The sequence below is a fragment of the Herpailurus yagouaroundi genome, unplaced genomic scaffold (assembly GCF_014898765.1).
Source record: "Herpailurus yagouaroundi ecotype Mexico unplaced genomic scaffold, PumYag 195, whole genome shotgun sequence".
Classification (NCBI taxonomy): Eukaryota; Metazoa; Chordata; class Mammalia; order Carnivora; family Felidae; genus Herpailurus; species Herpailurus yagouaroundi.
Window position 1 is genome coordinate 16,557,888 of NW_024412426.1, and position 26,876 is coordinate 16,584,763.

The 26,876-nt window shown below is 41.8% G+C and overlaps 1 protein-coding gene across 4 annotated transcripts in view; it reads right to left on the reverse strand.

Annotated features, from left to right (window-relative positions):
* Window positions 1–26,876, reverse strand: part of PAPPA2 (pappalysin 2) — a 280,558-nt gene that overhangs the window by 39,646 nt on the left and 214,036 nt on the right. For all 4 annotated transcript variants that reach the window (XM_040446705.1, XM_040446706.1, XM_040446707.1 and 1 more), the window contains exons 18-21: window positions 17,935–18,103; window positions 16,388–16,523; window positions 14,589–14,698; window positions 276–347 (exon numbers count right to left, since the gene is read on the reverse strand). In XM_040446705.1, coding sequence (XP_040302639.1) covers window positions 276–347; window positions 14,589–14,698; window positions 16,388–16,523; window positions 17,935–18,103 — 487 coding nt within the window. The remainder of the gene's footprint in view (window positions 1–275; window positions 348–14,588; window positions 14,699–16,387; window positions 16,524–17,934; window positions 18,104–26,876) is intronic.

The window sequence follows — 26,876 nt, forward strand, 5'->3', positions numbered from 1 at the left end:
AGAGAAAGAAAGAAAGAAAGAAAGAAAGAAAGAAAGAAAGAAAAAAGAAAAAAGGAAGAGAGAAAGAAAGAAAGAAAGAAAGAAAGAAAGAAAGAAAGAAAGAAATCAAGAAAGAAAGAAATCCTAATATTTGTAATTTGAAAATTAGAGAGCTAAATTTAAGAGATTAAACCAAGGGCATACTAGCAAGACCTTGCATTAGAAAGACTCAGGTCCCCATGAGTGAAGCAGACCAGACCACTCTGGTGTGGGTCTGGGAGGGGCAGGAGGCTTACCTCACACGACTGGATGCAGTGGATGAGGAAGGGGGGTGGGTGCCATTGACGCTGTCCAGTGCACACGATGCTCTGAAGGGGAAGGTGGAGAGAACAGAAAACAAAAACAAGGACCCCTGGTCAGTAAGAGAAGGGGAAAATCCTGAGCTCACCCCACCAGCCCAACCCCGTTCCCTGAGGAGGGAGACTCCAGCTGTACCCCACACAGGAGTCCGAGGCCAGCTGGACTTGCCCATGGAAATGCTAAACTTGCCAGATGGTGCCGAGGTGGAACTCTCATACTCTTCATCCTCCTTCACCCTCCCCAATGTATCAAAATTTCCAGAGAGGTGCAGGTGTAATTTTAGAAAGCATCCTCAGTGTTGTAATGAGTGTAATTTGGTTCCAGGCATAGTATTTTTTTTCTATTTCTCTTGAAATTTTAAATAACGTTACAAGAAATTGTGAGATGGCTGGGTTGACAAGGAAGCACCATGGATTTTTAAAGGCTGAGCAGTATAGCTTCACAAGAAGAGTCATGAACTAAACACGGATCTCAAGACTCCTAGGCAAGAAGACGTGAGTGCCAAGCAGGGGCTGGAGGGTGAGTGGAACAAATCTGTAGCTCCTGTTAGCACCATTTATCCCCTCCTCCTGGGAAATAAAAGGTCTCTGCTGGGCAGACAGGGTTAATGGGACACCACGGTGGCTCAAAATGGCGCCCACATCAAGCTGATGACAGCAAAAACACATTCATTCATATTAAACACCGGTGACTGTCCCTGTCCCAACAGCCATTTCCAGATGTGCGCCGAAACAAATACTCATCTACTCTTTGTTGAATAATAATTACAACCCATTTTCATTGAGCTTTTCCCTTTTAATTTTTGGATTTTAAAATTTCAAAAGAAACATTTCAGGAAAAGAAAAAGTCCCATAGGAGGCTTCAGGGAGAAAAGGAGATTGATTCTCTCTGTAGCCCATCAACCCAAACCCTTTGTAGACTTTCATGCTCACATTTTAATTCAGTGTGATAGGAATACAGTGCAATCAGAAGAAAAAGAATACATTGTGAGATATGAGCTTTCTGCAAGATAGCACCTCTAGTAATTAGAAATTATATGTTCTAGAATGTTAAGACTATGTGGTAATCAAATTGGAGACATTTGCATATATTAACATGTAGGTATATGAATATATACCTTGTAGTTACGAGAATAGGGAACTGCAAGATTTTTCTAGAGTTGTACTAGTATAAACTAAAATTTCTCTTTCACAGCCTCCCTAAAGGGGAGGTTATACCATAAATCCTAACGAATTCTGATATTCTAAATTCTACACTGTAATTATAGAAAGTGGCTTGGTTTAAGTTTCCATTGCACTGGGAAAAAAGGGATTATAGAGGATTATACAAATACATAATGGGGGGTCAGCCTACTAAAAAATGATGTATTCTGCACTAACAGCCACTTAAGCAGCATTTGCATATAAACAATGGCTATGCTACCTAGAAAGGATTCTTGTTTATGTTTTATTTTTTTATTTTTTTTTTCAGGTAAATCTTTTTATTTATTTATTTTTATTTTTTTTAATTATTTTACTTTTTTTTTATTTATATATGAAATTTATTGTCAAATTGGTTTCCATACAACACCCAGTGCTCATCCCAAAAGGTGCCCTCCTCAATACCCATCACCCACCCTCTCCTCCCTCCCACCCCCCATCAACCCTCAGTTTGCTCTCAGTTCTCAACAGTCTCTTATGCTTTGGCTCTCTCCCACTCTAACCTCTTTTTTTTTTTTCCTTCCCCTCCCCCATGGGTTCCTGTTAAGTTTCTCAGGATCCACATAAGAGTGAAACCATATGGTATCTGTCTTTCAGTGGAACTCTTTTAGCTAGCAAGGGATTCAATTTCTAGTATTTGAAATATCAATGTTTTATGCTTCCGTTGTTGTTACCAGATAATGCTAATAGCATCAAACAGGAAGTTGTACCCTTGAGATGTCAAGACATATTTTCCTTCTCATAGCACCACATTCCCTAAGGATCCCAATTCCCCATTTTTAACAGTCAGACATTGAAATGTATACATGCTTCACTCACTAGGAACCAGAGTTGCTGCCCTCAAAGAGGTCAAAGTCTGTGGGGAAGGTAGCTGGAAAAATTGTCAGTGCTTCCCCATAAGAGGATACGTAGCCTCGGCAGCCTCACATGATGTCTATGGCCAGAACTCGCCAGAACACCGTGAACTGACTGTGCCAGCTTCTCTTATGCCCACTACACCTTCTACCCCAATCACTACTTCTATAAATGCAGGAGTTTGGGGGTGCCTGGGTAGTTAAGTGTCCGACTCTTATTTCTACTCAGGTCATGATTTCTGGTTTGTGAGTTCAAGTTCCGCATCAGGCTCTGTGCTGACAGCATGGAGCCTGCTTGGGATTCTCTCTCTCTCTCTCTCTCTCTCTCTCTCTCCCTCTCTTTCTGCCCACCCCCTGCTCTATCTCTCTCTCTCAAAATAAATAAATAAACTTAAGTTCTAAATAAATAGATAAATAAATAAACAAGCAAATAAATAAATGCAGGAGTGTTGGTTTGTTAATAACACTTTAGAAATTCTCAGGATATATTGCAAAGGGACTTAAAAGAAAGGAAAAGAGTCTGTCTTTGCTTTTGATGCGTTTTCTTCGATGCTCTTTTGTCCTATTATCTCTGACTGATGTTTTCTATCTTTGTATTCTTATGTAATTTTATTATCGAGTAATATAGATTCACAGAATAAAATATAAAATGTATGAAAGGTGCACAGTCTCCCTCCTACTCCTGATCCCCAATCACCCAAGTTCCTCAGTTTGATTTTCTGTGTTTTGTATCATTACGGAGACGTTCTACGCATATGCAAACATATATGTATGAAATTATCTCCTCACACAAATTCTAAGATGCTATCATTTGATTTTGTACTTTGGTCTGTTGTTTGCTTGCTTGCCTTTATTCCACTTCACAGTGTTTCTCGGGGTTCTGGAATGTTGCATTCCATTGATTGCATAGTATTTCATTGCATGTATAAGATCTCATATACTTAACCAGGCCCATACTGATGGATATTTAGGTGGTTTACAGTCTTTTGCTCTAACAAACAATGCTATGTATAAATCATTTCACACACGTGCAACTATTATCTGTAGAATAAATACAGATAGTAGAACTGAGAATACCCATCTCAATAATTCTTTAATCTCATTCTCCCTCTTGCTCTCCCTCTCTCTCTCTCTTGAGATGAATTCAAACTGGCTTCTTCCTTAATCTCCATAAAATTGCAAAAGCTTCTGGTACCTGGGTCTAAGACCATTCTAGATTGCAAAATTCTTGAGAATAGGGACCATCTCCCACTCTTACATCTTCCCTCAGTGACTTAGACATGATGTTTTACAAGCATCTGTCAACCACTAAATAGTTAGAGCTCCAGAATTCTCCTCTATTTTCTGGCCTATGAACGTTGTTCATCCCATAAGAAAAGATATGCACGTGCCATTAACTGAACTACTACTTATTGATCAAAACGGGAGGAGAATTTCAAATACGCTTCAGGCCTTAAAGTTTATGGGCAAGTTTGTGGTGGTGAGGTGTGAGAGAGGAACGAAACAGTAAGAAGATAAGGAGAAGGGCTAACTCCTGGTGGGATGAGTTAACTTAATTCAACAAGGGAGCTTTTAGACTGAAGTGTCTCTGATGCCATGGTGGTCTACGTAAGCGACCCAGGATCTAAGCCTATACATGCTTCAAGATTATGAAACTAAAAACTACGGACAACCAATCACAAAGAGCCAACGAGGCTTTAAGCTACAACCAATCAATGATTTCCTTACTCTCCTTCCTTTTTTCTCTACCATAGTGTCTCCTGAGCTCCTCTTGGTGAGGCACTCCTAACCATTTCTAGTTTCACACTGACTAATTCAAACAGATTTTTGCTCAAATGAACTCAAGATTTTTCATATGCCTCAAGTTATCTTTTAACAGCTCCCTATGATTTTCTTTTTTTCTGGAATATTTTTGACAAATGGCGATAGTATATATTACATTTGAAAAACTATAGAAATTGGGGCCTCTGGGTGGTTCAGTCAGTTGAACGTCTAACTCTTGGTTTCGGCTCAGGTCGTGATCACATGGGTTGTGGGATCAAGCCCCATGTCGGGCTCTGTGCTGGCCGTGCAGAGCCTGCTTGGGATTCTCTCTCTCACTCTCTCTCTGCCTCTCCCCTGGTTGTGCTCTCTCTTTTTCTACATAAATAAATAAATAAACTTTAAAAAAAGAAAAGCTAGGGGCGCCTGGGTGGCTCAGTCGGTTGAGCGTCCAACTTCGGCTCAGGTCATGATCTTGCGGTCCATGAGTTCGAGCCCCGCATCGGGCTCTGTGCTGACTGCTCAGAGCCTGGAGCCTGTTTCAGATTCTGTGTCTCCCTCTCTCTCTGACCCTCCCCCGTTCATGCTCTGTCTCTCTCTGTCTCAAAAATAAATAAACGTTTAAAAACATTAAAAAAAAAAAAGAAAAGCTACAGAAAGTAATTGAAAGAACGTCCTTATATCCTCTGTTCAGCCTTATCAAATCTTAATTTGCTGTATCTGCTTCCAGAACCTAAGTCGCTAGAGATTCAATTAATGTCCTCTACATGTAGCCCTCCAACCTCATTCTCCTTCCTTCCTCCTTATTGGTAACAACTATTCTGAATTTTTTTCAGTGATTTATTTATTTTGAGAGAGACAGAGAGCGAGCAGGGGAGAGACAGAGAGAGAAATAAAGAGACAGAGAGAAAGAGAATCCCAAGCAGGGTCTGTACGATCAGAGGGGAACCCGAGGCGGGGCTGAAACTCACAAACCGTGAGATCATGACCTGAGCCAAAACTAAGTCAGACGCTTACCCGACTGAGCCACCCAGGTGCTTCATAACTATTCTGAACTTTTAAGTTATTATTTCTTTACAATTTTATATGATTATTATTGCCATTACACTATTAGCAAGCCACTTTTCAGGTGAATTGATTGTGGACAAAGATTTGTTTTGAACTTTCCAAAAGGAAAGCAGTCACGAGGAAAACCAGTGTAAAGATTTTCTCTCAGGCCATTTCAAAAATTTTTAAAAGTAAAAAGGAAGATGGGAAGAACAAAGGGAAAGTAGAAGGGGGGAGACACAGAGAGAGAGGGACAGAGAGATGAGAGAGAGAGAGAGAGAGAGAGAGAGAGAGAGAGAGAGAAGGGAGGAAGGAAGAGGAAGGAAAGGAAGACCAGTTAAGGGTTATTAGGATGGTCATAAGGCAATTGAAGGCTATTGCCTGGTTAAACGTCTCACTAAAGGTCACAAGACTGATAGTTAGCCAACATTAAGGTCTAACACAGAATTGCTCAATTTTTTTTTTTTTTTTTATCAGGAATAGTTACTTGACAGAATGGGCTAATCGCACCACCCCAACAAAGTTCTGCAGCTGCCCAGGTCTGTGACCATTTCCTTATGACTACAAATGTATGCAACCCTAAGTGAAGCACAGCACTGTTTTTTGCCTTGTTTATCTGGACAGTAGCACGTTACCCTGCAGTTTGCTTTTCAAGTTCTTCCGCCCCCCCCCAAAACCATCTTGGACTCGAGGCCTCGAGACTCACTCAAACTGAAAGCAGATACTTCCATACTTGAAACTGATGAAAAAGAAGGCTTTTTCATGACTCATATCTGAGGGATTTGCTCTCCCGCTAATGTGTGTATGGCAAGGGTCACTGGAGCTCTTACACAATTGTGCCCATCGAGAGGACACTGTGGGGGATGAGAGCAAGGATCGGGACATGAGACACACAGGAGGGTGAGACGAGCTAGTCGGACACGATGGCTCCTGGAGGGCACCGTCTTCTTTCTCTCTTCCTGCTTCTCTCTCCCTCTTAAAACGTTTTGTTTTTGTTTAAGGAATTATTAATCCTTTGGGGGCCAATTTGGGAAAACAAAGTCAGAAATTACAAGATTTGTTTTGACTCGAGCAATTCTAGGGAAGAGTTGGGGAGCTGAGGGAGGGATTCCCTGCAGTGTTGACAACCTTTGCAAACCTCACATGTGTAGCCACAGGAAAATCTCATTAGTTTGGACCTCACTAATTCCTAATTGTGATATACTAAAGAAGGAAAAGAAAAGCATTGTTCGGTCTGTGACAAAATGAATTTATGAAGCAAACCAACAGAGGAAATGAGATGTTATGATGGATGCTTTTGTACTTCAGAACGGAACACTTTCAAGTATAATTTAGAAAAGCTCATTTACATGCAAACAATTGCCACATTATGTATAAAAAAATCACCTCCCCATGAAATCGGATTCTTGAAGGACCAATGCTTTACAGCGTAAGTCAAAATGTTAATTTTCCTACTTTAAATGGCAAGTCTCAAGATAGAATAAAACACCCTCTCAACACAGCGGTTAAAGACAGTCACAAAAATTCAACCTTACAGAGGCCTCTGGAAAAATCAAAAGGTTTGCCCTGAGAAAGAGCTCTGTGGAGCCAGGAGCCACTCTCTTCATCCAGCAATGGATGAAAAGAGCGATGCCGAGCAGATCATTCCTACCCTCGAGAATCTTACCGTTTAGGGGTAGAATGACAGAAAAAAAAAAAAAGAAAAAGGAAGGAAAAAATGAAGATGAGGAAGAACAGGGATGTGCTCCCAGCAAAAGTCTGAGGGGAGCTCCTCCCACACGCTCAGCTCAGGCTCCCCAGACAGTCGGGTGTCCACACAGTGCCTGAGACATGCGGGAGGCAGTGGGGCAAAAGTTCTGGTTCCTGGATGTGAGCAGTGGTACCGACTGGGCATGTGGCTGTCCCCTGCATCCCAACTGCCAGATTCCACTGCTCCGTCACCTTGACTGGCAGGCCTTTGTTTGACTGCCAAGAAGCCCTTTTGTTGGTGTCCTCTCTTTCTGCCAGGATATTTCTCTGCTGATGTCGCCACCATGGAAAGGTCTAGGTCTCTGTGTGTAGTAAGTGAAGGAGGAAGATACCTTTACAAAAACAAAAGACCCAGAAAGTCCATCTGAGCCTTTCACATCCCTACCTCTTGTTCCCCACATTCAGCATGCCCCTGAAACATTTAGAAGTCACAGTAATTTACATCCTTACTTTCAGTCTCCCAACGAAAGCTGTTAGAAGTTGCTTCTTTAGTCAATGTTCAAATAGGAAACAATAAATGGCCATTAGTTCTCTTCCCAGCCCCATTTGTAAGAGGGACAGGAAAAAGACAGACAAGGGGCACCTGGGTGGCTTAGTTGGTTAAGCATCCTACTTGGGCCCAGGTCATGATCTCACGGTTCGTGGGTTCGAGCCTTGCATGGGGCTCTGTGCTGACAGCTCAGAGCCTGGAGCCTGCTTCGGATTCTGTGTCTCCCTCTCTCTCTCTGCCCCTCCCCTGCTCTCTCTCAAAAATAAATAAACATTAAAAAAAACTGTTTTAAAGACAAATGATCTATACATTTCTGTCTACACACACACATGTACACACACAAATAAGCAAAGTACAGAACTCATAGAATGATACGTTTCTTTTTCATAGAGATAGCTGGTAATATCTGTTCAGAGATGAAGGAAATTTCCAAAGGTAAGATTTGTACTAAATGAAGTGAAATTTCATTTTTACTGAATTCAGAACTATATGCTAAAATCCATGCAAGACATTTCAAAAGTGTTATATTTGACTCTTATAACAGCTCTGCAAGTCAGATAATATTATCGTCACCCTCGCTGATGCACAGACAGAAGCGACCGAGGGGTAAGTACCTGAACCCAGAAGGATCTCACTCTTCTATGTGCCAGTTGCTATGTAGAGTTGTTTTTCATCAAAACCCCAGGATACTTAAGTCCTCAGAAATTCTTCCTTTACCAAAAAGTACATGATTCTAGGAGTCAGGTATCATTTGCAGGAATAAAGACCAGCAGAACTTCCCAGAGGAAGGCAAATAAACCTTGTGGGTATCTAGAAAGTATACTTGATTGTTCTTTAAAAACAATCTCTTGGGGCGCCTGGGTGGTGCAGTCGGTTAAGCGTCCGACTTCAGCCAGGTCACGATCTCGCGGTCCGGGAGTTCGAGCCCCGCGTCGGGCTCTGGGCTGATGGCTCGGAGCCTGGAGCCTGTTTCCGATTCTGTGTCTCCCTCTCTCTCTGCCCCTCCCCCGTTCATGCTCTGTCTCTCTCTGTCCCCAAAATAAATAAAAAACATTGAAAAAAAAATTAAAAAAAACAACAACAAAAGAAAAAACAATCTCTTTCCCAACAAGGAATAATAGTGTTACAGGGAACTGTCTCTCTAAATGATTTTTGTTAGACTTTATGGAGAAGGAAGAGAAGTGTGGGGGTTCTCATAGTTGAGAGGACTGACTTCTTTTCTACTTGCTGATCCAAACACATACTAGGCGGGGAAGAAATGACTACGGCAAACAGGGTGATTCGGGGGAAAATCACGTTGGATTTGGAATCAGACAAGTCGATTGCGGTCCTTTCTCCATCGCTTGTTAGCTGTGCAAGCTTGGACGGATCATCCAACATCAAATTTATCGGTAAAACAAGGATAATCAAATCCTGCTTTCCTAGTTTATTAGTTTGTGATAAGATGAAAATGAAATTATAAATATATAAAAACATATATTTTATATATCTACACAACGTTGAAAACAATAAAGTGTTATCCAAACGTAAGATATCATTTTTATTACAAAGAATGAAGTCATTGGAAGCAGACTAGAGAAAATGACACAATTCAATTCATTTGCTCTGTAGTCCTGCCAGATAAAAAGGTATTTGAAGAATGGGAGATAGGGATTTGCACGAAATAAGGAGATCACCACTTACTAAACAAATGAGCCAGGCTCCAAACAGGCGTGCTTGTACTTAAAATATTTATGTTGTCAGTACTTTATTTTGTAACAGCAGTGTCTCTCAAAGCACTCCAGTGGAATTACCTGGTGTGCCCCACGGCGTCACCAGCCTTTCTGAAGGGGGAGCCCAGCTCTGTTCCTCTTACAAACTGCCCACGTGAATTCTTAAGGACACCGATACTCTACATTGAGTACAATATGGACCCTCCCCCAAGATGATTCGATGTAAGTTATAGGGATTTTACTTGATGAAGAGTTTCATTTAATACAACTGCTTTGCTTCTTATTTATGAGGACAAAGTTAGCTTTCCCACCCCTCATGAGCTGCTGGGTGCCACAAAATAGCAGACATCATGAAATCATCTGTGGCTGGTGTATAATCTTCTGAGGACCTGGGAACATAAGAACAATAACTTCGTCCCCATTCCCAGTGCTTCCATGGACCCCTTTCTCTTGTTTTCTGTTACGGTAAAGTTTTGATATCCTAAGGGGCACCGGGATGGCTCAGTCGGTTGAATGTCCAACTTCTGCTCAGGTCATGATCTCACGGTTTGTGGTTCGAGCCCCGAGTAGGGCTCTGTGCTGACAGCTCAGAGCCTGGAGCCTGCTTCGGAATCTGTGTCTCCCTCTCTCACTCTGCCTCTTCCCCACTCACGCTCTGTCTCTCTGTCTCAAGAATGAATAAACGTTCAAAAAAAATTTTTTTTTTAAGGAAGAAAAACAGCATCCCATGTAAGCTTTTTTTGGTAAGCAATACTCCTTTATTTCATTATATCCATGAAATTGTTGAGAGATGCCTAAAGGACAGCTTGTTTAGCCATTCTATGATAATTCATGTGAACTACTGGATTAACTCTGGGTTTTCTTTTGGCACAAAGAATATTGATTTGGGGATTCAGGAGAAAATGTTATCAATTATATGTTCCATTTTTTTTACTAAATTTTTTGAGAGAAAAAAATTTTTTTTAGTTTTTTTCTTTTTGTGCACGTACACATAAGCAGGGGAGAAGCGAGGAGAGAGAATGAGAGAAAGAGAGAGAGAGAGAGAGAGAGAGAGAGAGAGAGAGAATCTTAAGCAGGCTCCACACATGAGATCAGCCAATCTCATGACTGTGAGATCCTGACCTGAGCCTAAATCAGGAGTTGGACACTTAACCAACTGAGCCACCTAGGCGCCCCATTTGTGTCCAGCTTTTGAAATTCTGACCTTCAGATGTTTTTTTAAGGGAGGAATTAGTCTTACAAGGTAAGGATGAAGCTCATTTTGTGAATTACCTCAATTTTTCCTCCTCATTATTAGAAGAAGCTAATTCACTTTGTTTTCACGCAGAAATAGGACACAAGTCTCAAAAGCATCACTAAAATAATAGTGTCTCTAACAGTATGAAAATTGTGATTGGTATAGTTGTACCCCCAAATCATAAAGAACAGGGCAGTATCATTACAGATGGGAAGAGCAGACAGTGGTGAGGAAAAGCGATCTGTCTCCAGTAAGAATGGAAACTGACCAAGAAAGATTGTTCTTCATCAAGCACAAAGCTAAGTTCTACCCGCGTTTCTCATCTGATACTCACATTCACCTTTTGAAACAGGTATTATGTCCATTTTACACACAAGACACAGAGGCGCAGAACAGTAAAATTGCCTAAAATTATGCAGCTGAGGAAGAACAGAGATCATGAGTAAAAACTCGGCTTTTTTTTTAAAATACATTAAAAAAAATTTTTTTTTTTTTAATGTTCATTCCTTTTTGAGAGAGAGAGAGACAGAGTGAGTGGAGGAGGGGCAAAGGGAGAGGGATACACAGAATCCGAAGCGGGCTCCAGGCTCCGAGCTGTCAGCACAGAGCCCGACGCGGGGCTCGAACCCACAAACTGTGAAATCATGACCTGAGCCGAAGGTGGACACTTAACCGGCTGAGCCACCCAGGTGCCCCGGTTTTTGTTTTTTTTTTTATTTTAATTTTTTTTTTCAACGTTTATTTATTTTGGGGACAGAGAGAGAGCATGAACGGGGGAGGGGCAGAGAGAGAGGGAGACACAGAATCTGAAACAGGCTCCAGGCTCCGAGCCATCAGCCCAGAGCCCGACGCGGGGCTCGAACTCCCTGACCGCGAGATCGTGACCTGGCTGAAGTCGGACGCTTAACCGACTGCGCCACCCAGGCGCCCCAGTGCCCCGTTTTTAACACATTTGGATTCTAAGGTCTACAACATTTCTGTGATGCTATCATCCTTAAACCATACCTGGATAACCTGTTTCAAAATCTGGATTTACTGACTAGACCATACTCGAGACATATGCAGTGATTTTGATGTTTGGCTTAAGGAGAAAAAAAAATATTCTGCATTTCCTCTCTGGGGTGGACAACTTGAAAATGACAAGGGTGTGATGACATATAGTCACATAGTCACAGAGAGCTGCTGAAATCTGATGAAATTTGAAGTTTGATGAGGAAACAGACACTTACTTCCAAAGTAGAAAATGGCGCTACAAGAATTTCTTTGCTCATTCCACCAATGTTTATAAGACACCTACGAGGTTCCCAGCACTGGAAAGGCTACCAGGAATATAATGTAAACAAAGAGCTACAGAAAAAGGGAAAATAACTAATAACGACTCTTGTGAAGGACAGTTAAGAAAAAGGAGGCTTTCAGAAAACAGAGAATATTATTTTCTAGTTTGGAAACAGGAAAGTCGCTGTATTTGGCGCCCCTGCTGTCTTCATGAAGACAACTGAACTGCTCTTCTTTGAATGTCCCACTTGGAAAGTGGAAGCAGGAGACCCCCACTCACTGGAAGGCCTGCACTCTGGCCTTCCAAGTTCCCACTGGATGCCTTCATGGTGAAGTGGGTGGAGAAGAGTTCCTCAAGCAGGTGATTTCTCAAGAGGAAGAGAAGGGTCTGAAGTGTCCTAAGCCTTTCCCCCTTTAGAGCTACTAATGAAGAGAAGGCTTTCCTCACAGGAAGTTGAGTTTAAGGGACTGAAGGAAAAGGTCTAGACCATCTGGAGCTCCATGAAACATGAGGCCAGAGTTCTTCCTCCAGGCACTGCAATTCTAGCTAGGCCTTCACAACAGACTGTGGGGAGTGGCACAGAAAGTTTAGGAAGGCCAGGGATGGGAGAACCAGGCAAGGTGTTTTCTGGCTTTCTCCTTCCCACCCCAGTCCAGTCTTCAAGCTGCCCTCAGGCTCCTGGTGAGCTCCACCCTGCTCAGTGGCCTGCCCTGCAGGATCTTGCCCGGCCGTCTCTCCCCTATCTCAGCCTTCTAGTATCCATCGTCCCTCTCCCTCACTCCCAAACATACCCTGGTTTCAGCCACAGAGAACTTCTTACATTCCCAAGCCTCTAGAACATTCCTCTCTTGATCATGCTTTATGACCCAGAGGAAAAGCCTCCTCCTCCTTTGATCCTTCCTGAAGCTCCTAAACAGAAGAATTAGTTGCTTCCTCCAGGGTGTTCCCACAGTACCTTCTACCACAAACAAACCGCCTCCCGTGTTGCATTATTATAAATGTCTGTTTTCATGGCCAGATTTTAAGTCTTGTAAATAGAAGGACTATCATTTTTTCATCTCCATATTCCCTGCAATCAGCCCCATTCCAGGGTCCACAGTAAGTTCCGATCAAGGATTGTCCAATGAATAACTGAATGAATTCGTAGGGGCACGCCATTCCCGTCCCCCTCTCCTGAGTCACACATAAGAGTAATTTTTCCTGATCCTCTTGCTTTGACACCGATCCCTGCTGATAAGATAGCACCACTAGCTGGTGAGGAAAAAAGAAGCAATCTGAGGACGGTTTCCAGATGAAATGGCAGTACATCTCTAGAACCCATCTCTTGGTCACTGTAGGAGAGCAGCCTTCCAAGGATTTCATTTGTTAGTCTAATAAGGCAACCAAGCTCCCAGACTCCCTGTCACCCCCATCCTTCCCATTCTAAGGAGAGATACCTAACGTAAGTTAGGCAATACGAAATCAGGATGGAGAAGATCCTGTGGTACCACAGGATCTTCCTCTTTTTCATTTATTCGCCTCTCAGATATTTACTGAGCACTTACTACATATTAGACACTGTTCTAGGATATGGGAATATAGTAGTGAATGGAACAGACAATAATCCCTCCTTGGGCTTTTTATTATAGCAGCAGAAAGGGATAGTAAATAAGATACATAAGTAAAATGTATAATATGCCTGGTAATGGTAAGTCCTAAGGAGAAAAAATAAAAAAGGGAAAGGGGGACAGAAAGTGTTAGGTGAGTTAAAATTTTAGCTAGAACAGTCAAGGAGGGCCTGGAATTTGAGTAAAATTCTAAAGAAAGCCAAGGAGCAAGACGTGAAGATACCTGGAAGAAGAACAGTCTAGGCAGAGGGAACGGCAGAGCAAAAGTCCTGAGGTGGGAGTGCACCTGGCATGTTTAAGAATCAGCCAGGAAGCCACTGTGGCAAGATCAGAGTGAGCCAAGGGAAGCGTGTAAGGGAGAAAGTCAGAAAGGTACAGGTGATCACTGGAGGAGAGGAGGCCATGGAACCGAGAACCCAGGTTCTGGGAGGATCAAGTGTGTGGATACCGAAACCAATGAGTTATGCAGGAATATCAGCTCACATGACTATGACCTAGGAGCTAAAATGTTTAAGAAATGAGCAGAGGAGGTGACTGGAGGGTCAGAGGATGACAGAAGATGAGGGTGGTGAGTGATTTGCTCCTTTGGCATTAGATTCAAATGTGGGTGACTCCAGGGAGGAGGCAGGGTAATGGCTTGGAAATGGCACTGAGGAGATGGGCGGGGGCGGGGGGGGGGGTGGACAGCGGCCCTTCTTCTAGGCCCAGAGGAGAGAAAAGGCAGGGATGGGCATTTTTGGGGTTTCAACTGAGAATGCAAACAAACGAGAGCCCAGAGAAGAGGCCGCCGATGTACTGGGTCCTACCCACGACTGACTGGACTCCAGATGGCCCTGGGAGAGGATCTCGGGGTTCAGAAAGGGTGGGGACAGAGACAGGGAAGGCAGCTCTCTCGGACTCCCTGTGGTCATTCTTTCCCCGTTTCCAGTTTCATCACCATCTCTTCCAAGCCATCCTTCCCTCTCCACCCTTCTTTCATCTTTATTCATTTCTTTGGCTTCCTCAAAGTCTTCCTGTCCTACTTTTCATTAGCAGTGATTTTCTCTTTCAATTTCCCTCCTGAATTACCGTTCTCTTATGTCTCCAAGTCCTCCTTCTAGATTATCTTTTAAACTGTCCTTTGGATAGGGGCCATCTTTTTTCCCAAGTGTCCTCTTTTCTCCTCCTGAGTTTTAATTTTTCTCTCTAGGAATGAGCCGTGTGGTTGTTTGCTTTAAAGATACTTTGAAAGCCTCGGAAATTGCTCCAGGGAATATACTGTCAGGGATTTCTCAGCCCTCTTACGTCCTTGGCACATAAAAATGTCCCTTTCCTCACCTGGACTTTGACAGGTTCCATCCAGTGCTCCAGCGTGTCAGCAGTGACGTTCTCAGGCAGAACTACGGGGTCACTAGGGGGAATCACACATGATGGGGAACACACAGCACCTGAAGGAACAGAAATTTACAGCAGAGACTTGAACTTCCTAGATCTCAGTCTTTTTCATCCTGGAATCGACAGCAATTAATTTCTATGTTATGGGTCACCACATAATCACGGTTATAGGCAGGGCTGACATTCATCTACCATGTACCTGTAGAGACCCTTCTACACTAATTGCGACAGAGGTCACTGCTCCATGTTAACTCCCCTTGACCCGATGTCCACTCCTCTTTCTGGTCCAGAACAGCCCCTCCTCTGCAATCTCTGAACCCCTGCATGATCCAGCAATTAAAAGTTTGACTCTTGGTCCTGCAGACTCCCAAGACCCCACTCTAGGACTCTGGCCAGCCGAAGACTATCCTGATTGGCACATGCCTTTCAGCACATTTAACATCATTCCTGCTTATATGATCTCTGGAAGGCTGATAATTACAGCAGCCATCACCTAAGAAGTGTACTAGCTGGGGGGGAAATGGCCCAGAAATGATGAAGGCAGATTTATGTCTGTTGCCCCACTGAACATTATGCTGGCAGCCAAGAAACCTATGTGTTTAAAGGAGAAAGCAACAGGAAATTAGAAGCAGAGATTTTGGTCATGTGTTAGCCTTCTGAAGGAAAATCTTGCTCTACTCCCTTGTATGTGGGTCCAAGTGTCTTAGAAAATTCTATTCAAAGACGGCTTGCTCCCAGGGTTCCGTTTCCTCATCTATAGATATGCTCATCTCCAAGTTTCTTTGCAGCTCTTGCTATCTCTATTTCTGTGTTTTTTACAAACCTAAGAAATAACTCAAAATGCTACATGACTCTTAAGAGCTCTATATATGTGAGCACATGACATTCCAATGCAGAAAGTAGAGAGTGGGGAGATGAGAATTTGCTCACGAAATACCATTCAAGAGGCCCAGTCTGAGCACCCCACTACTCTGTGCCTGGCCATGAGATATCTTGGTGCAAAGAGCAGCTCGAAGATGATAAAGAACCGTCTCAGAAACTAATGAGCTTTCTCATTCACTCAAATTATACCCATTGGCGTGACACAGAATGACATAAAATTACTCCTTACTTATGCAGTTCAGAACTCAGGGTTAACCTCACAAGGTTTGCCACAAACAGCATCTCTTTTCTATGATGCTTATGGCCAGCCAGGGCAAAGTTGAATCAACTTCTCTATAGATCAGCTCCGACCACAGAGTTGCAATTACTTGATTCAGAAGTTGCCCAGAGGCTCCGGAGCCTGGTCCCCTGTAGAGAAAGAATGGCCGAAGGGCAATGCAAGCCTGCAATCTCCAAGCGGCCCTTTCACGAGGGAACGCCCCGCTCCAGATACAAGGGCAGAAATGACAGAGAAGGGACTCAGGACATGTGTGGTATGTGGCTACACATTCCTGCCTGTCCTCTTGGACTACAACTCAACTCCTGCCACAAATCAATCCACTCTCCACCTGCAGCTAAGTGGGTGACATGACCAGACGCTCTGCAAACGGCTCAGCAGCAGCACCAATCCAACGGCACACACATGTGCAAGAGTAAAACGGATGCGTTTGCCATAAATTTCATTTTTACTGAAGCAGCGAAGAGTCAACTTGCACCTCCAACCACTCCTCAGGGAGGACAGTGGATCTGACTCCAAATCCAGCGAGGCCTCATAAAAGGATGCCTTGGGAGCAGAACTCAGCATCTCGTCCCAAACTTACCAATCCCGTATCCCTGCTCACACTTGTACTCCACAAAATTCAGCTCCGACGGGGGTGGTGGGCACTCCCCTTGTAGGTTCTCACACAACTTGAACTCCTCAGTCCACAGTCCCTCCTTAGTGCAGAGGATAGGAACCTAGAATATCAGAAGTAAACATTTCCATTCTTATTTTGTTAATTTCATTTAGAACAAAGGGGAAAAAGAGGTCTGATTAAATGGTAGTGTTCTCCAATTTTTAGGACCTGGACTAAAAGACACGATTGAAATAATAAACCATGTTGTTACTGACCACAAAATAAAAATAAAAAATGAGAAAAGTTAAGACAATTTTTTTTTGGCATCTTGACGTGAAGAAATCATGAACAATCTTGTCATTAATGAAATTTATTAACAATGTGTTTTCCTTCAGATAGAAGGATTCAGACAGTTGTCAACTGTAGCCCACATATTCGTAGCTATTTTTGGACTTTTTTCCACAGATGGCGTTGTTTTGCATCGATTCATCCATACTATGACACCAATGCTGCTTGTAGCAAATGTCAGATTTTTTTCAAGAGGAGTGTGATCCAGTGAAGCCAATTCATAATCTTTATGAAGGTGTTTTTGCCTTTCCGCTTGAATGGGCACATCACGGTCGCTTTTGGTCTCACCAAAGTTTTATTCCCTCTCTCCATAGGTGTGCTGGTTTGTGTAACTCTTGGCTCTACAGCCCCAATGATCACAAAGCATACTATATGCAGATCACAGAGCAAATAGCAGCAAATCGCAAAACCCAAGGAAGCAAGGTTTTAGAATTGTAGATAACTCTCCCTTCATCCAGGGCCAACTCCTTGAGGCCTTAAGCAATCCGTGCAAACGGATGTGTTTGATTTCTCTGGGGTCTCATTTCATGACCTATTCTCTCCACATCCGTCCAGCAGTGCTCACCTTGGAGTGCTGGACACTGAGATAGACATGGCCCAGGAGAGCAGTCAAGGTCATTGATCTCTGCCTAACTTCCTGCCTCATGTATGTGTGTGGTACTTGAAAAGATTCAAACCTGACATTGATTTTAATCATGTAACCACGATAAGACTGTGGTTTTCATTTGAGACCTCTTGCGCCAAAATCCTAGGGAGAATGGTAGTCAAACGGTGCTTTTTGCCTCGCCTTTGCCGAGGAATTTGTGTTTCTGTTCAGGACTCCGTTCTGTTGAAAAACATGATACCAGCTTTCATAGCCAGGTTAGGTCAGTGGCCATACATGGGAGGAAATCACACTGACTGCCAAATCAAAATCCCAGCATTTCTGGAATTTACCCAGGGACCCAACCCATCCGGTTTTTCCTTTTATCCAAGAGGAAGTTCTAAACTCAGGAGAAACTATTCCAAAAACATGGTCTCTTCTGAATTCTCCATCAAATACTAGCAACACCACTGGGTAGAACCCCAACTTAGGAAGGCCCTGCCTGTTGGGATTCATTTAGATCATCTCTGGTGAACATTCTTGGATGGGTCATCAGGATTAGAGCATGGCCTGCTCCAAAACCAAGTTCAAGTCATCTTACCCTTCCGCTTTCCTGGTTACAGCTGAGCACACACCGGCTGTTGAGTTCAAAGCCATTGGTACATTCATACATGCCTTCAAAGACAGGGGAAGGGGGCTCACACACCACTGGAACGCAGCTGCCTTGCTCCCAGATGCCACCCTCCAGGCACTGTATCTTCAGGAAATTGCTGATGAGACATGAAACAAAATAGCCCGTTAGACTTCCGCAAGGAGGTCATGGGAGAAGACTGAATTCTCCATAAGTCTAAGGAGTAGCAAAGAGGCAGGAGCAGTTCATTCTTGTTAGCTATGGGTCCTACCTCTCCAGTCTAATTTCCAAGTCATGGAAGGAACAAATAGTAGTATACACTTAGTATCAGCAATAGCAGTAGCTCCTGTATAGTATAGACATACCTTGGAGACACTTCAGGTTTGGCTCCAGACTATCACAAGAAAGCAGATATTGCAATAAAGTGAGTCAAATGAATTTTTTGGTCTCCAGTGCATTTAAACCTATGTTTACACTCTACTGTGGTCTATGAAGTGTGCACTAGCATTATGTATGAAAAAACAATGAAACTTAATCATATTCACATTTTGATTTAAAGTGAGTTATGCGTGGGGTGCCTGGGGGGCTCAGTCAGCTAAGCATCTCACTTTGGCTCAGGGCCGTGATCTCACAGTTCCTGAGTTCAAGCCCCGCATTGGGCTCTCTGTTGACAGCTCAGAGCCTGGAGCCTGCTTTGGATTCTGTGTGTGTCTCTCTCTCTGGCCCTCTCCCACTTGTGCGCTCTCTCTCTCTCTTACAAAAGCAAACATTAAAAATTTTTTTAAATAAAAAAATAAAAATAAAGTGAGATACATGTGATTCTTCCTTTTACCCAAACACTTAGAGAACGTCGTGGGGTTATTAACTGGCCTAATTCTAGTTTTATTGTGTCTCTGTATTCAGAGGCTCAAGGAGAGGGAGAGGGACAGGGGAATGGCCAGACAGTGAAGTAGTCAGAACACCCATGATATTTATCGGTTAAGTTTGCTGCCTTATATAGGTGTGGTTCATGGTGCCCCAAAATGATTATAATAATAACATCAAAGATTGCTGATTACAGATCACCATAACAAATACAATACTAATGAAAAAAAGTCTAAGATAGTGTGAGAATTACCAAGATATGACACAGAGACAAGTGGTGAGTAAATGCTGTCGGAAAAATGATGCCTATAGACCTGCTCAGTGTTGCCACGAGGCTTCTATTTGTAAAAAACTGCAATGTCTTCAGAGCACAATAAAGTGAAACACCATACAACTAGGTATGCTTGCAATATATGATATATTACTCTCAAGAGAGCTTGATAAATACCAGTTCAGGGTCTAACCTGTTTACAGTTGGGTTTTATATAAGACTTTCATCTTGAGAAGTCTCATTCCTAAGTGCACTGGGAGATGCCAGGTAGGATGACGGGAAGAAAAAGTTATGCCAAACTCAGTGGACTACCCAGAAGTGACTTGGGATCATCAGTGTTAATACGGTAACACAACTGATAATGCTACCACTGTTTCTTAGTTCTCTGGAGAGGGGAGAAGATGCAGCATACAGATTTTCTTTTAAAACAGAGTTTCTTTTAAAACTCTTATCCTGAACTTCTGAAGGGCAAGAATCTCACTAGAAATCTCTAATTTTGGCCATTTTGTTTGTTTGCGAGTCCATGACTTCCTTGGAAAGGATTCACAGCTTTTGTCAGATTCTCAGAGGGGGCACGACTCAGCACTGGGCCCAAAAACAACTGCTCTTCCTTCTAGCGCACGAACATGGCCTCCAACCAGAGAGACTGCTTTGGGGTAGACAGCAGTCAACAGAACTGGGTCTTGATACGGTGAATTCCATTCCATTCCCCTTCTGACTCACTGCCAATTTGAGGGTGTTTTCCATGTTGCTGTTTTAATGCATCCACTTCTGATTCAGAATGATTCTGGATGGCTCAGTCAGTTGAGCGTCTGACTTCGGCTCAGGTCATGATCTCATGGTTCGTGAGTTCAAGTCCTGAGTCAGGCTCTGTGCTGACAGCTCAGAGCCTGGAGCCTGCTTCCGATTCTATGTCTCCCTCTCTCTCTATCTGCCCCACCCCTGCTTGTGCTCTGTGTCTCTCTTTCAAAAATGAATAAACATTAAAAAAATTAAAAAAAAAAGAATGATTCTGGCTACATGCTTGTGATTCTAAGATAGAAATAATCCATTGGCCATTGACTCAACCATATGGTAACCCTAAATGATTATTTTACAGTGTCGTGACCCTCTTTTTAAATTCAAATACACCAACAACTTTTAATTACTGTTGTACTATTATACAATGCCTCCTGTGGGCTTCTCAGGTATTCTAATATTACACTACTAAAATATTTATCACATTGTTTTATAAATGTGTACATGTCTCTCTTTTCCAGTGAATTGGAAACTTCCTGAGGGCAAGGATTGTATCTTGTCCTTGTTTTTAATTCCTAAGAATAATTCCTAAATAGTATCTAGCTACATTAGGCATTAGTTAAGTATTTTCCAAGTTGAGTAATTTAACCCCAATTCACAGTGTATTAGGCATATTGCAGAGCACATTACACATGGTAACACTGAATGATCAGAATACTCGTTGTGAAATAGTATTATTATTCCTATTTCATAAAGAAACAGACTCAGAAATGTTAAGTAATTATCCCTACAGCACAGAATGCATTTGATTTCAAATAATTTAAATGAATTTTAATAGTTTAAACATTTAAACAATATCCTCCTAGAAACAAGTGAAGGAGTACTCCTTAGTCTGGTTTTTTAATGTTTATTTATTTTGAGAGAGAGGGAGAGAAAGACAGCAAGTGGGGGAAGGGCAGAGAGTGAGGGAGAGAGAGAATCCCAAGCAGGCTCCGTGCTTTCAGCATAGAGCCCAATGCGCGGCTTGAACCAATGAACTGTGAGATCATGACCTGAGCGGATATCAGGAATTGGATGCTTAACCAACTGAGTCACCCAGGTGCCCCTGTTTGTTTTTGAGGTAGAATTGTTATATAATTTGTTAGTTTCAGATATACAACATGATAATTTGATTCTTGTATATTTGTATACATTACAAAATGATCACCACAGTAAGTCTAGTTACAATCTATTACCATGCAATTGACATCATTCATACATTTCATTTACTCCCAACTCCCTTCCCCTCTGATAACCATCCATCTGTTCTCTGTATCCATGAGTTTTGTTTCATTTGTTCATCTGTTTTGGGTTTTTTGATTCCACAAATAAGAGAAATATATGGTATTTGTCTTTCTCTAACTTATTTCATTTAGCATAATACCCTCAAGATCTATCCATGTTGTCACAAATGGCAAGATTTCCTTCTTTTTTTAAAAAAAAAAGTTTATTTACTTATTTTTGAGGGCAGGGGGAACATGCATGGAGAAGAGGCAGAGAGAGAGGGAGAGAGAGAATCCCAAACAGGCTCCACTCTGTCAGTGCAGAGCCCAACTCAGGGCTTGATCCCATGAACAATGAGATCATGACCTGAGCCAAAATCAGGAGTTGGACACTTAACTGACTGAGTCACCCAAGATTTCCTTCTTTTTAATGACTGAGTAGTATCCCATTGTGTATATACACTACATTTTCTTTATCTATTCATCCATTGATTGACACTTGGTTGTTTCCATATCTTGGCTATTGTAAATAATGCTGCAATGAACATAGGGAGGCATGTATCGTTTCAAATTTGTGTGTGTGTGTTTTTTTTTTTTTTTGATAAGTACCCAGACATGAAATAGCTGGATCACTTTGTAGTTTTATTCTTGATTTTCTGAGGTTCCTCCATACTATTTTCCATAGTGGCTACACTAATTTACATTCACACCAACAATGTACGAGGGTTCCCTTTTCTCCACATCCTCTTCAACACTTGCTATTTCTTGTCTTTTTGATAATAGCCATTCTAACAAATTTGAAAGGATATCTTCCCGTGGTTTTGACTTGTATTTCCCTGATTAATGATTTTGAACATCTTTTCATGTGCCTGTTGGCCATCTGTATGTCTTCTTTGGAAACATGTCGATCTTTAATGGGGTTGGTTGTGGGGTTTTTTGCTATTGAGTTGTTTGAGTTCTTTACAAATTTGGGGTATTAAACCCTTATTGATTATATGATTTGCAAACATTTTCTCCCATTCAGGAGGTTGCCTTTTCTTTAGATTGTTGGTTTCCTTTGCTATGAAGAAGCTTTTTACTTTGATGTAGTCCCACTTGTTTATTTTTGTTGTTGTTGCCTTTGATTTTGGACTCAAATCCAAAAATTCAATGCCGAGACCAATGCTGAGGAGCTTATCTCCTATGTTTTCTTCTAGGAGTTTTATGGTTTCAAGTCTCACATTTAAGTCCTTGATCCATTTGGGGGCAATTTTTTGTGTAGAGTGTGAGACAGTGGTCTAGTTTCATTGTTTTGCATGTGGCTGACCAGTTTTTCCCAACAGCATTCACTAAAGAGACTTCCCTTTTCCCACAGAATATTCTTGGCTCCTTTGTTGTAAATTAATTGACCATATTTGTGTGGGTTTATCGTTGGGCTCTCTATTCTGTTCCATTGATTGATATGTCTGTTTTTATAACAACACTATATTGTTTTGATTACCACAGTTTTGCAGTATAGTTTGAAATCAGGGAGCGTGATACCTCCAGCTTTGTTCTTTCTCAAGATTGCTTTGACTATTCAGGGTCTTTTGTGGCCCCATACAAATTTTAGAACTACTTGTTCTAGTTCTGTGAAAAACACTATTGGCATTTTAATAGAGATTGCAGTGAATTTGTAGATTGCTTTGAATACTATGGGTATTTTAACATATTAATTCTTCTAATCCAAAAGTATGGAATATCTTTCCATTTACTTTTGTCTTCTTCAATTTCTTTCATCAATGTCTGAGTTCTTAGTACACACGTCTTTTTACCTCCTTGGCTATATTTATTCCTAGGTATTTTTTTTCAGTGTATTGGTAGATGGGGTTGTTTTCTTAATTTCTGTGGTAATTTGTTATTAGTGCCTAGAAACAATTTTACTGAATTCATTTATTAGCTCTTCACTGAACTAAGAAATGCAACTTCACTGAGCTCATTTATTAGTTCTGAAATTTTGTGTGTGTGTGTATGGAGTCTTTAGGGTTTTCTCTATATAGTATCATATCATCTACAGACAGTTACAGTTTTAGTTCATTTCTCATTTGGATGTCTTTTATTTCTTTTCTTGCCTAATTGCTATGGCTAGGAGTTCCAAAACTACATTGATAAAAGTGGCAAGAGTGGGAATCCTTGCCTTGTTCCTAATCTTAGAGAAAAGCTTTTGGCTTTTCACCATTTATTATGATGTTAAATAGTTACTAAGATTCATACTTTTATTCCCAGGAATATTAGAGTAAAAATCTGATTTTATGACTGGAATTCTGAAGCATCATGGTTTATGTGAACATATATCTACTATCTGCTAATAATAAATACTATTTATGAGTTATATTTCAGGTATTTGGCAAGACACACACACACACACACACACACACACATATATATATATATATATATATATATATATATATATATATATATAATTTCATTGAATCTTCCAAATGGCAGTTAAGGTAAATAGACTATTATCCACATTTCAGAGAAGGAAACTGGGCCTGAGAGAGATTTAAAGTGAGCTCAAAGATCTACAGTAAAAGGTATATTAGGACCTGGACCTAGGTGAGCTTCTGCCAAAGCCTGTGGCTGGTCCTTCCACTGTGTCAGGTTTAAATGCTTCTTTTATGCTCTATAGCCCACTTTGAATATTAACAGAATCTCTATCTTAGTGAATATCCCAGATGCCCTTTATCCTGATACCACATCTATGCGTATGGCAAAAAAAGAAGATTCATTTCAAATTTCTGTATGGAGTAATAAATTACAGATCGAATATTACACAAATCTTAGTATACAGCTCAAGGAATTTCTACATGTGAATATACCTGAATAATCACTCAGATCAAGAGAAAGAGTATTTCCAGCTCCTCAGAAATCCCCTGGTGTTCCTTACAGTTAAACCTTCCCACACCCCTGCAACCCACACTATTCTGACTTTTTCATCAGCACAGATTAGTTTTGCCTGCTCTGCAACTTTATATAAATGAAATCATATACCATGTACTAGTTCGTATATGGCTTCTTTCCCTTAAAAACCGATGCCACTTAAAAATGTTTTCCCAAATGTAATTTCAATGAAAGGTTTGTAGTTGTTTTGATTATAACTAAACTCCTTTTTGTCCCTCTTATAGACTGGAGAGTCTACTCTTCTTTCACACTACAGAATTTATATCCTCCCAGGGACTCTCTTCTTTCTACCACCTCCCGCAGATGAGATCCTTCCTCTACCTCTGCTGAACTGACATCCTCCAGCTGGAGAGAGCAGGCAATACCACCGACACCAGGGGAGAGGCAAGACTGTAAAACCTTGCATGTCAGCATGGCTATAAAGGAAAACCCTTGCTTGGCCAAGATGATAATATTTTGACTTCATGTGGTATTTTTCTCTGAATTGGTTGGAACTCTTCAACATGGAAATAGTCCTCCCTTTTCCTGCCCAGAGTGGAGAGCCATTCAAGAATGCCAATTTCATATACTTCCTTGCCAGTTTAATAACCTCAGGGATGAAGGTAGATAGATCAAACTTGCATGGGGAAGAGTGCCTTGGGCACTGTCGGTGGTACCTGAACAATGTGACAGGCCCTGCACTCCAAACTACCAGTAATATCACTAAAATTTAGAGAGGGAGAATGCTGGAAGGTAGTTCTCACTGGTATCCCTGGACTCCATCAGAGGTACTACAGGCAGGAGTGAAAGGAGGTTGGGAGAGATACCTGATTTCCTAGGAAATAGCATTTCATTTATACAGGGGTCCCTATGCCCCCTTAACCTCATGGATTCACCTTCCTTGTTTCTTCTCCCTTGTATGGGGATGGCCTATTATGGTCACTTTTCCACACACCTCTCACAGCTTCTGCCTGGCACTCTATCAGATGACATACTTCAGGTTCTACACTCAGACTTCTCACAACACATTTGATTGGTCAATTCCTCAAGGCCCAATAGCAAGCACTGTCTCACTAGCTCCATGTCAATGCTGTCAATCCCTGTTTGTGGCACTAACCTTGGATCCCATAGTAAGGAGCCTGGCACTTGAGTGCCATGGGCTGGTTCTGGCCAGAAGGGACTGTGATTGTGGCAAAGATTCAGTGTCCCGACTCCTTCCAGTTCCAAGAAATCTGTTTCCACATAGGGCCCTTGAAGGGGACTACAGCCTATAGCAATGACAAGACTTTGATCTCCAGGGGTGCCACAGATCCCTCTGCTAAGTTTAGTGTTGAGAAATGACCTCTGAGCCTTTTAAAATCATTAATGAAAAAAAATTGGTTATTCACAGTGGTTCAACTCGTTCACATGAAGTGTTATGAATCAAGAGTCAAGAGGTACTTTGAAATCGTGTAGTGAACAGGTTTGTGTTTCAAAGAATGATGGCATTAGATACTAGATCAATGCACACAGGCAGACCCTCACCAGGACAGGGTTTCCAAGACTTCTTTGATAGTCCAGTCCAAATGTCCTTCAGATGAAACATTCTACTCACTATCTGCTATATTTTTTTCATTCCAGTGGAGTAAAAGAGGCTAAACTATCACATTAGGAACCATGAAGAGACTTGCCCAATGCCACATTGCAAGCAATTCACTGGCAGAAGAGAACAGAATCTGGAGTTTTCAAATCATAATATAACGCAAATCCTCAGACCAGTGGTTTCCAAATGACATTTGTAGGCCAATCATGGAGACATTTTAAAGACCTAGATTGACAGGCTTACTAAATCAAGTACCCTGGGACTGGCCTAGCACTCTGTATTTTTTTAATGGGCCAGCAGTCTTCCTATGTAGCCAGGTTGGCAAACTACTAAAATCGACATTAATTTCCAATAGCAAAAATTAACCTTGCCTGTAGAAATCAGAGAGCAAAATCACCTACCTAACAACCCTGGTGAAAAAAGCTGGACGCTTAGCAAAGACCAAACAGAAACAGCTACAGCCAGACAACTTACTCTGGAAATGGTATCATGAGGAGTTGGGGGTAGGGGGCAGGTTCGTATTTATTTTCCTTCTAAGTACTTCAGACAAATCACCACAATTTCCAAGTTAGAAGATGCTTTTTACAATTTCCAGAACTTGTGGTATCCACCTAGTGCTGAAAATCCAGCTGTGCTCTTTCTGCTTCTTACTCCACTGCCAGAAATAAAGATCTTGTAATCAAAACTTGGCTGAAAGTTTGACTGATGTTGCTGGAGGCACACATGAGTCTACCCTACCCCATCCTTCTATCACCACTGCAGGGTTTTCAAAAGTAATATTTACTTTTGAAAGGATGCTTGTTGAGTCCGAGAGAATTATCATGTCTTTACCCATCAAGGGCATCCGGTGTCTCCAGTGGGTAGTCCCTCATGAATAATAACAATAACAGAAAACCAATAAAATATTGCGCACTGAAGTGTTAGGGATCATGCCGAAGAATATATATCTATATCATTCGATCCTCAAACCCACCCGGTGTGATAAGGACGATTGTTATGTGAGTTCTTCATTCCTTTATCTTCCCGCATTCTTTTCCTCAATGACACCCCCTATCATCATCTATCCTGTTGCTCAAATTTGAAACTTAAAACACATCCTTGATTCTACTCTGTCTCTCAATATTACCTTTTCTCCAAGCCCCATCTGATCTTATTCAATCCATCAGCAAGTCCTCTCAGATTCTCCTCCCAAATATCAGTGGAATCTGTCCCCATACCTCTTGCATCTCCACTGTTATGAGCGCAAGCCCAAGTTTCCGCCCCTCACTTCCTTACTGGACACCCCACTTCT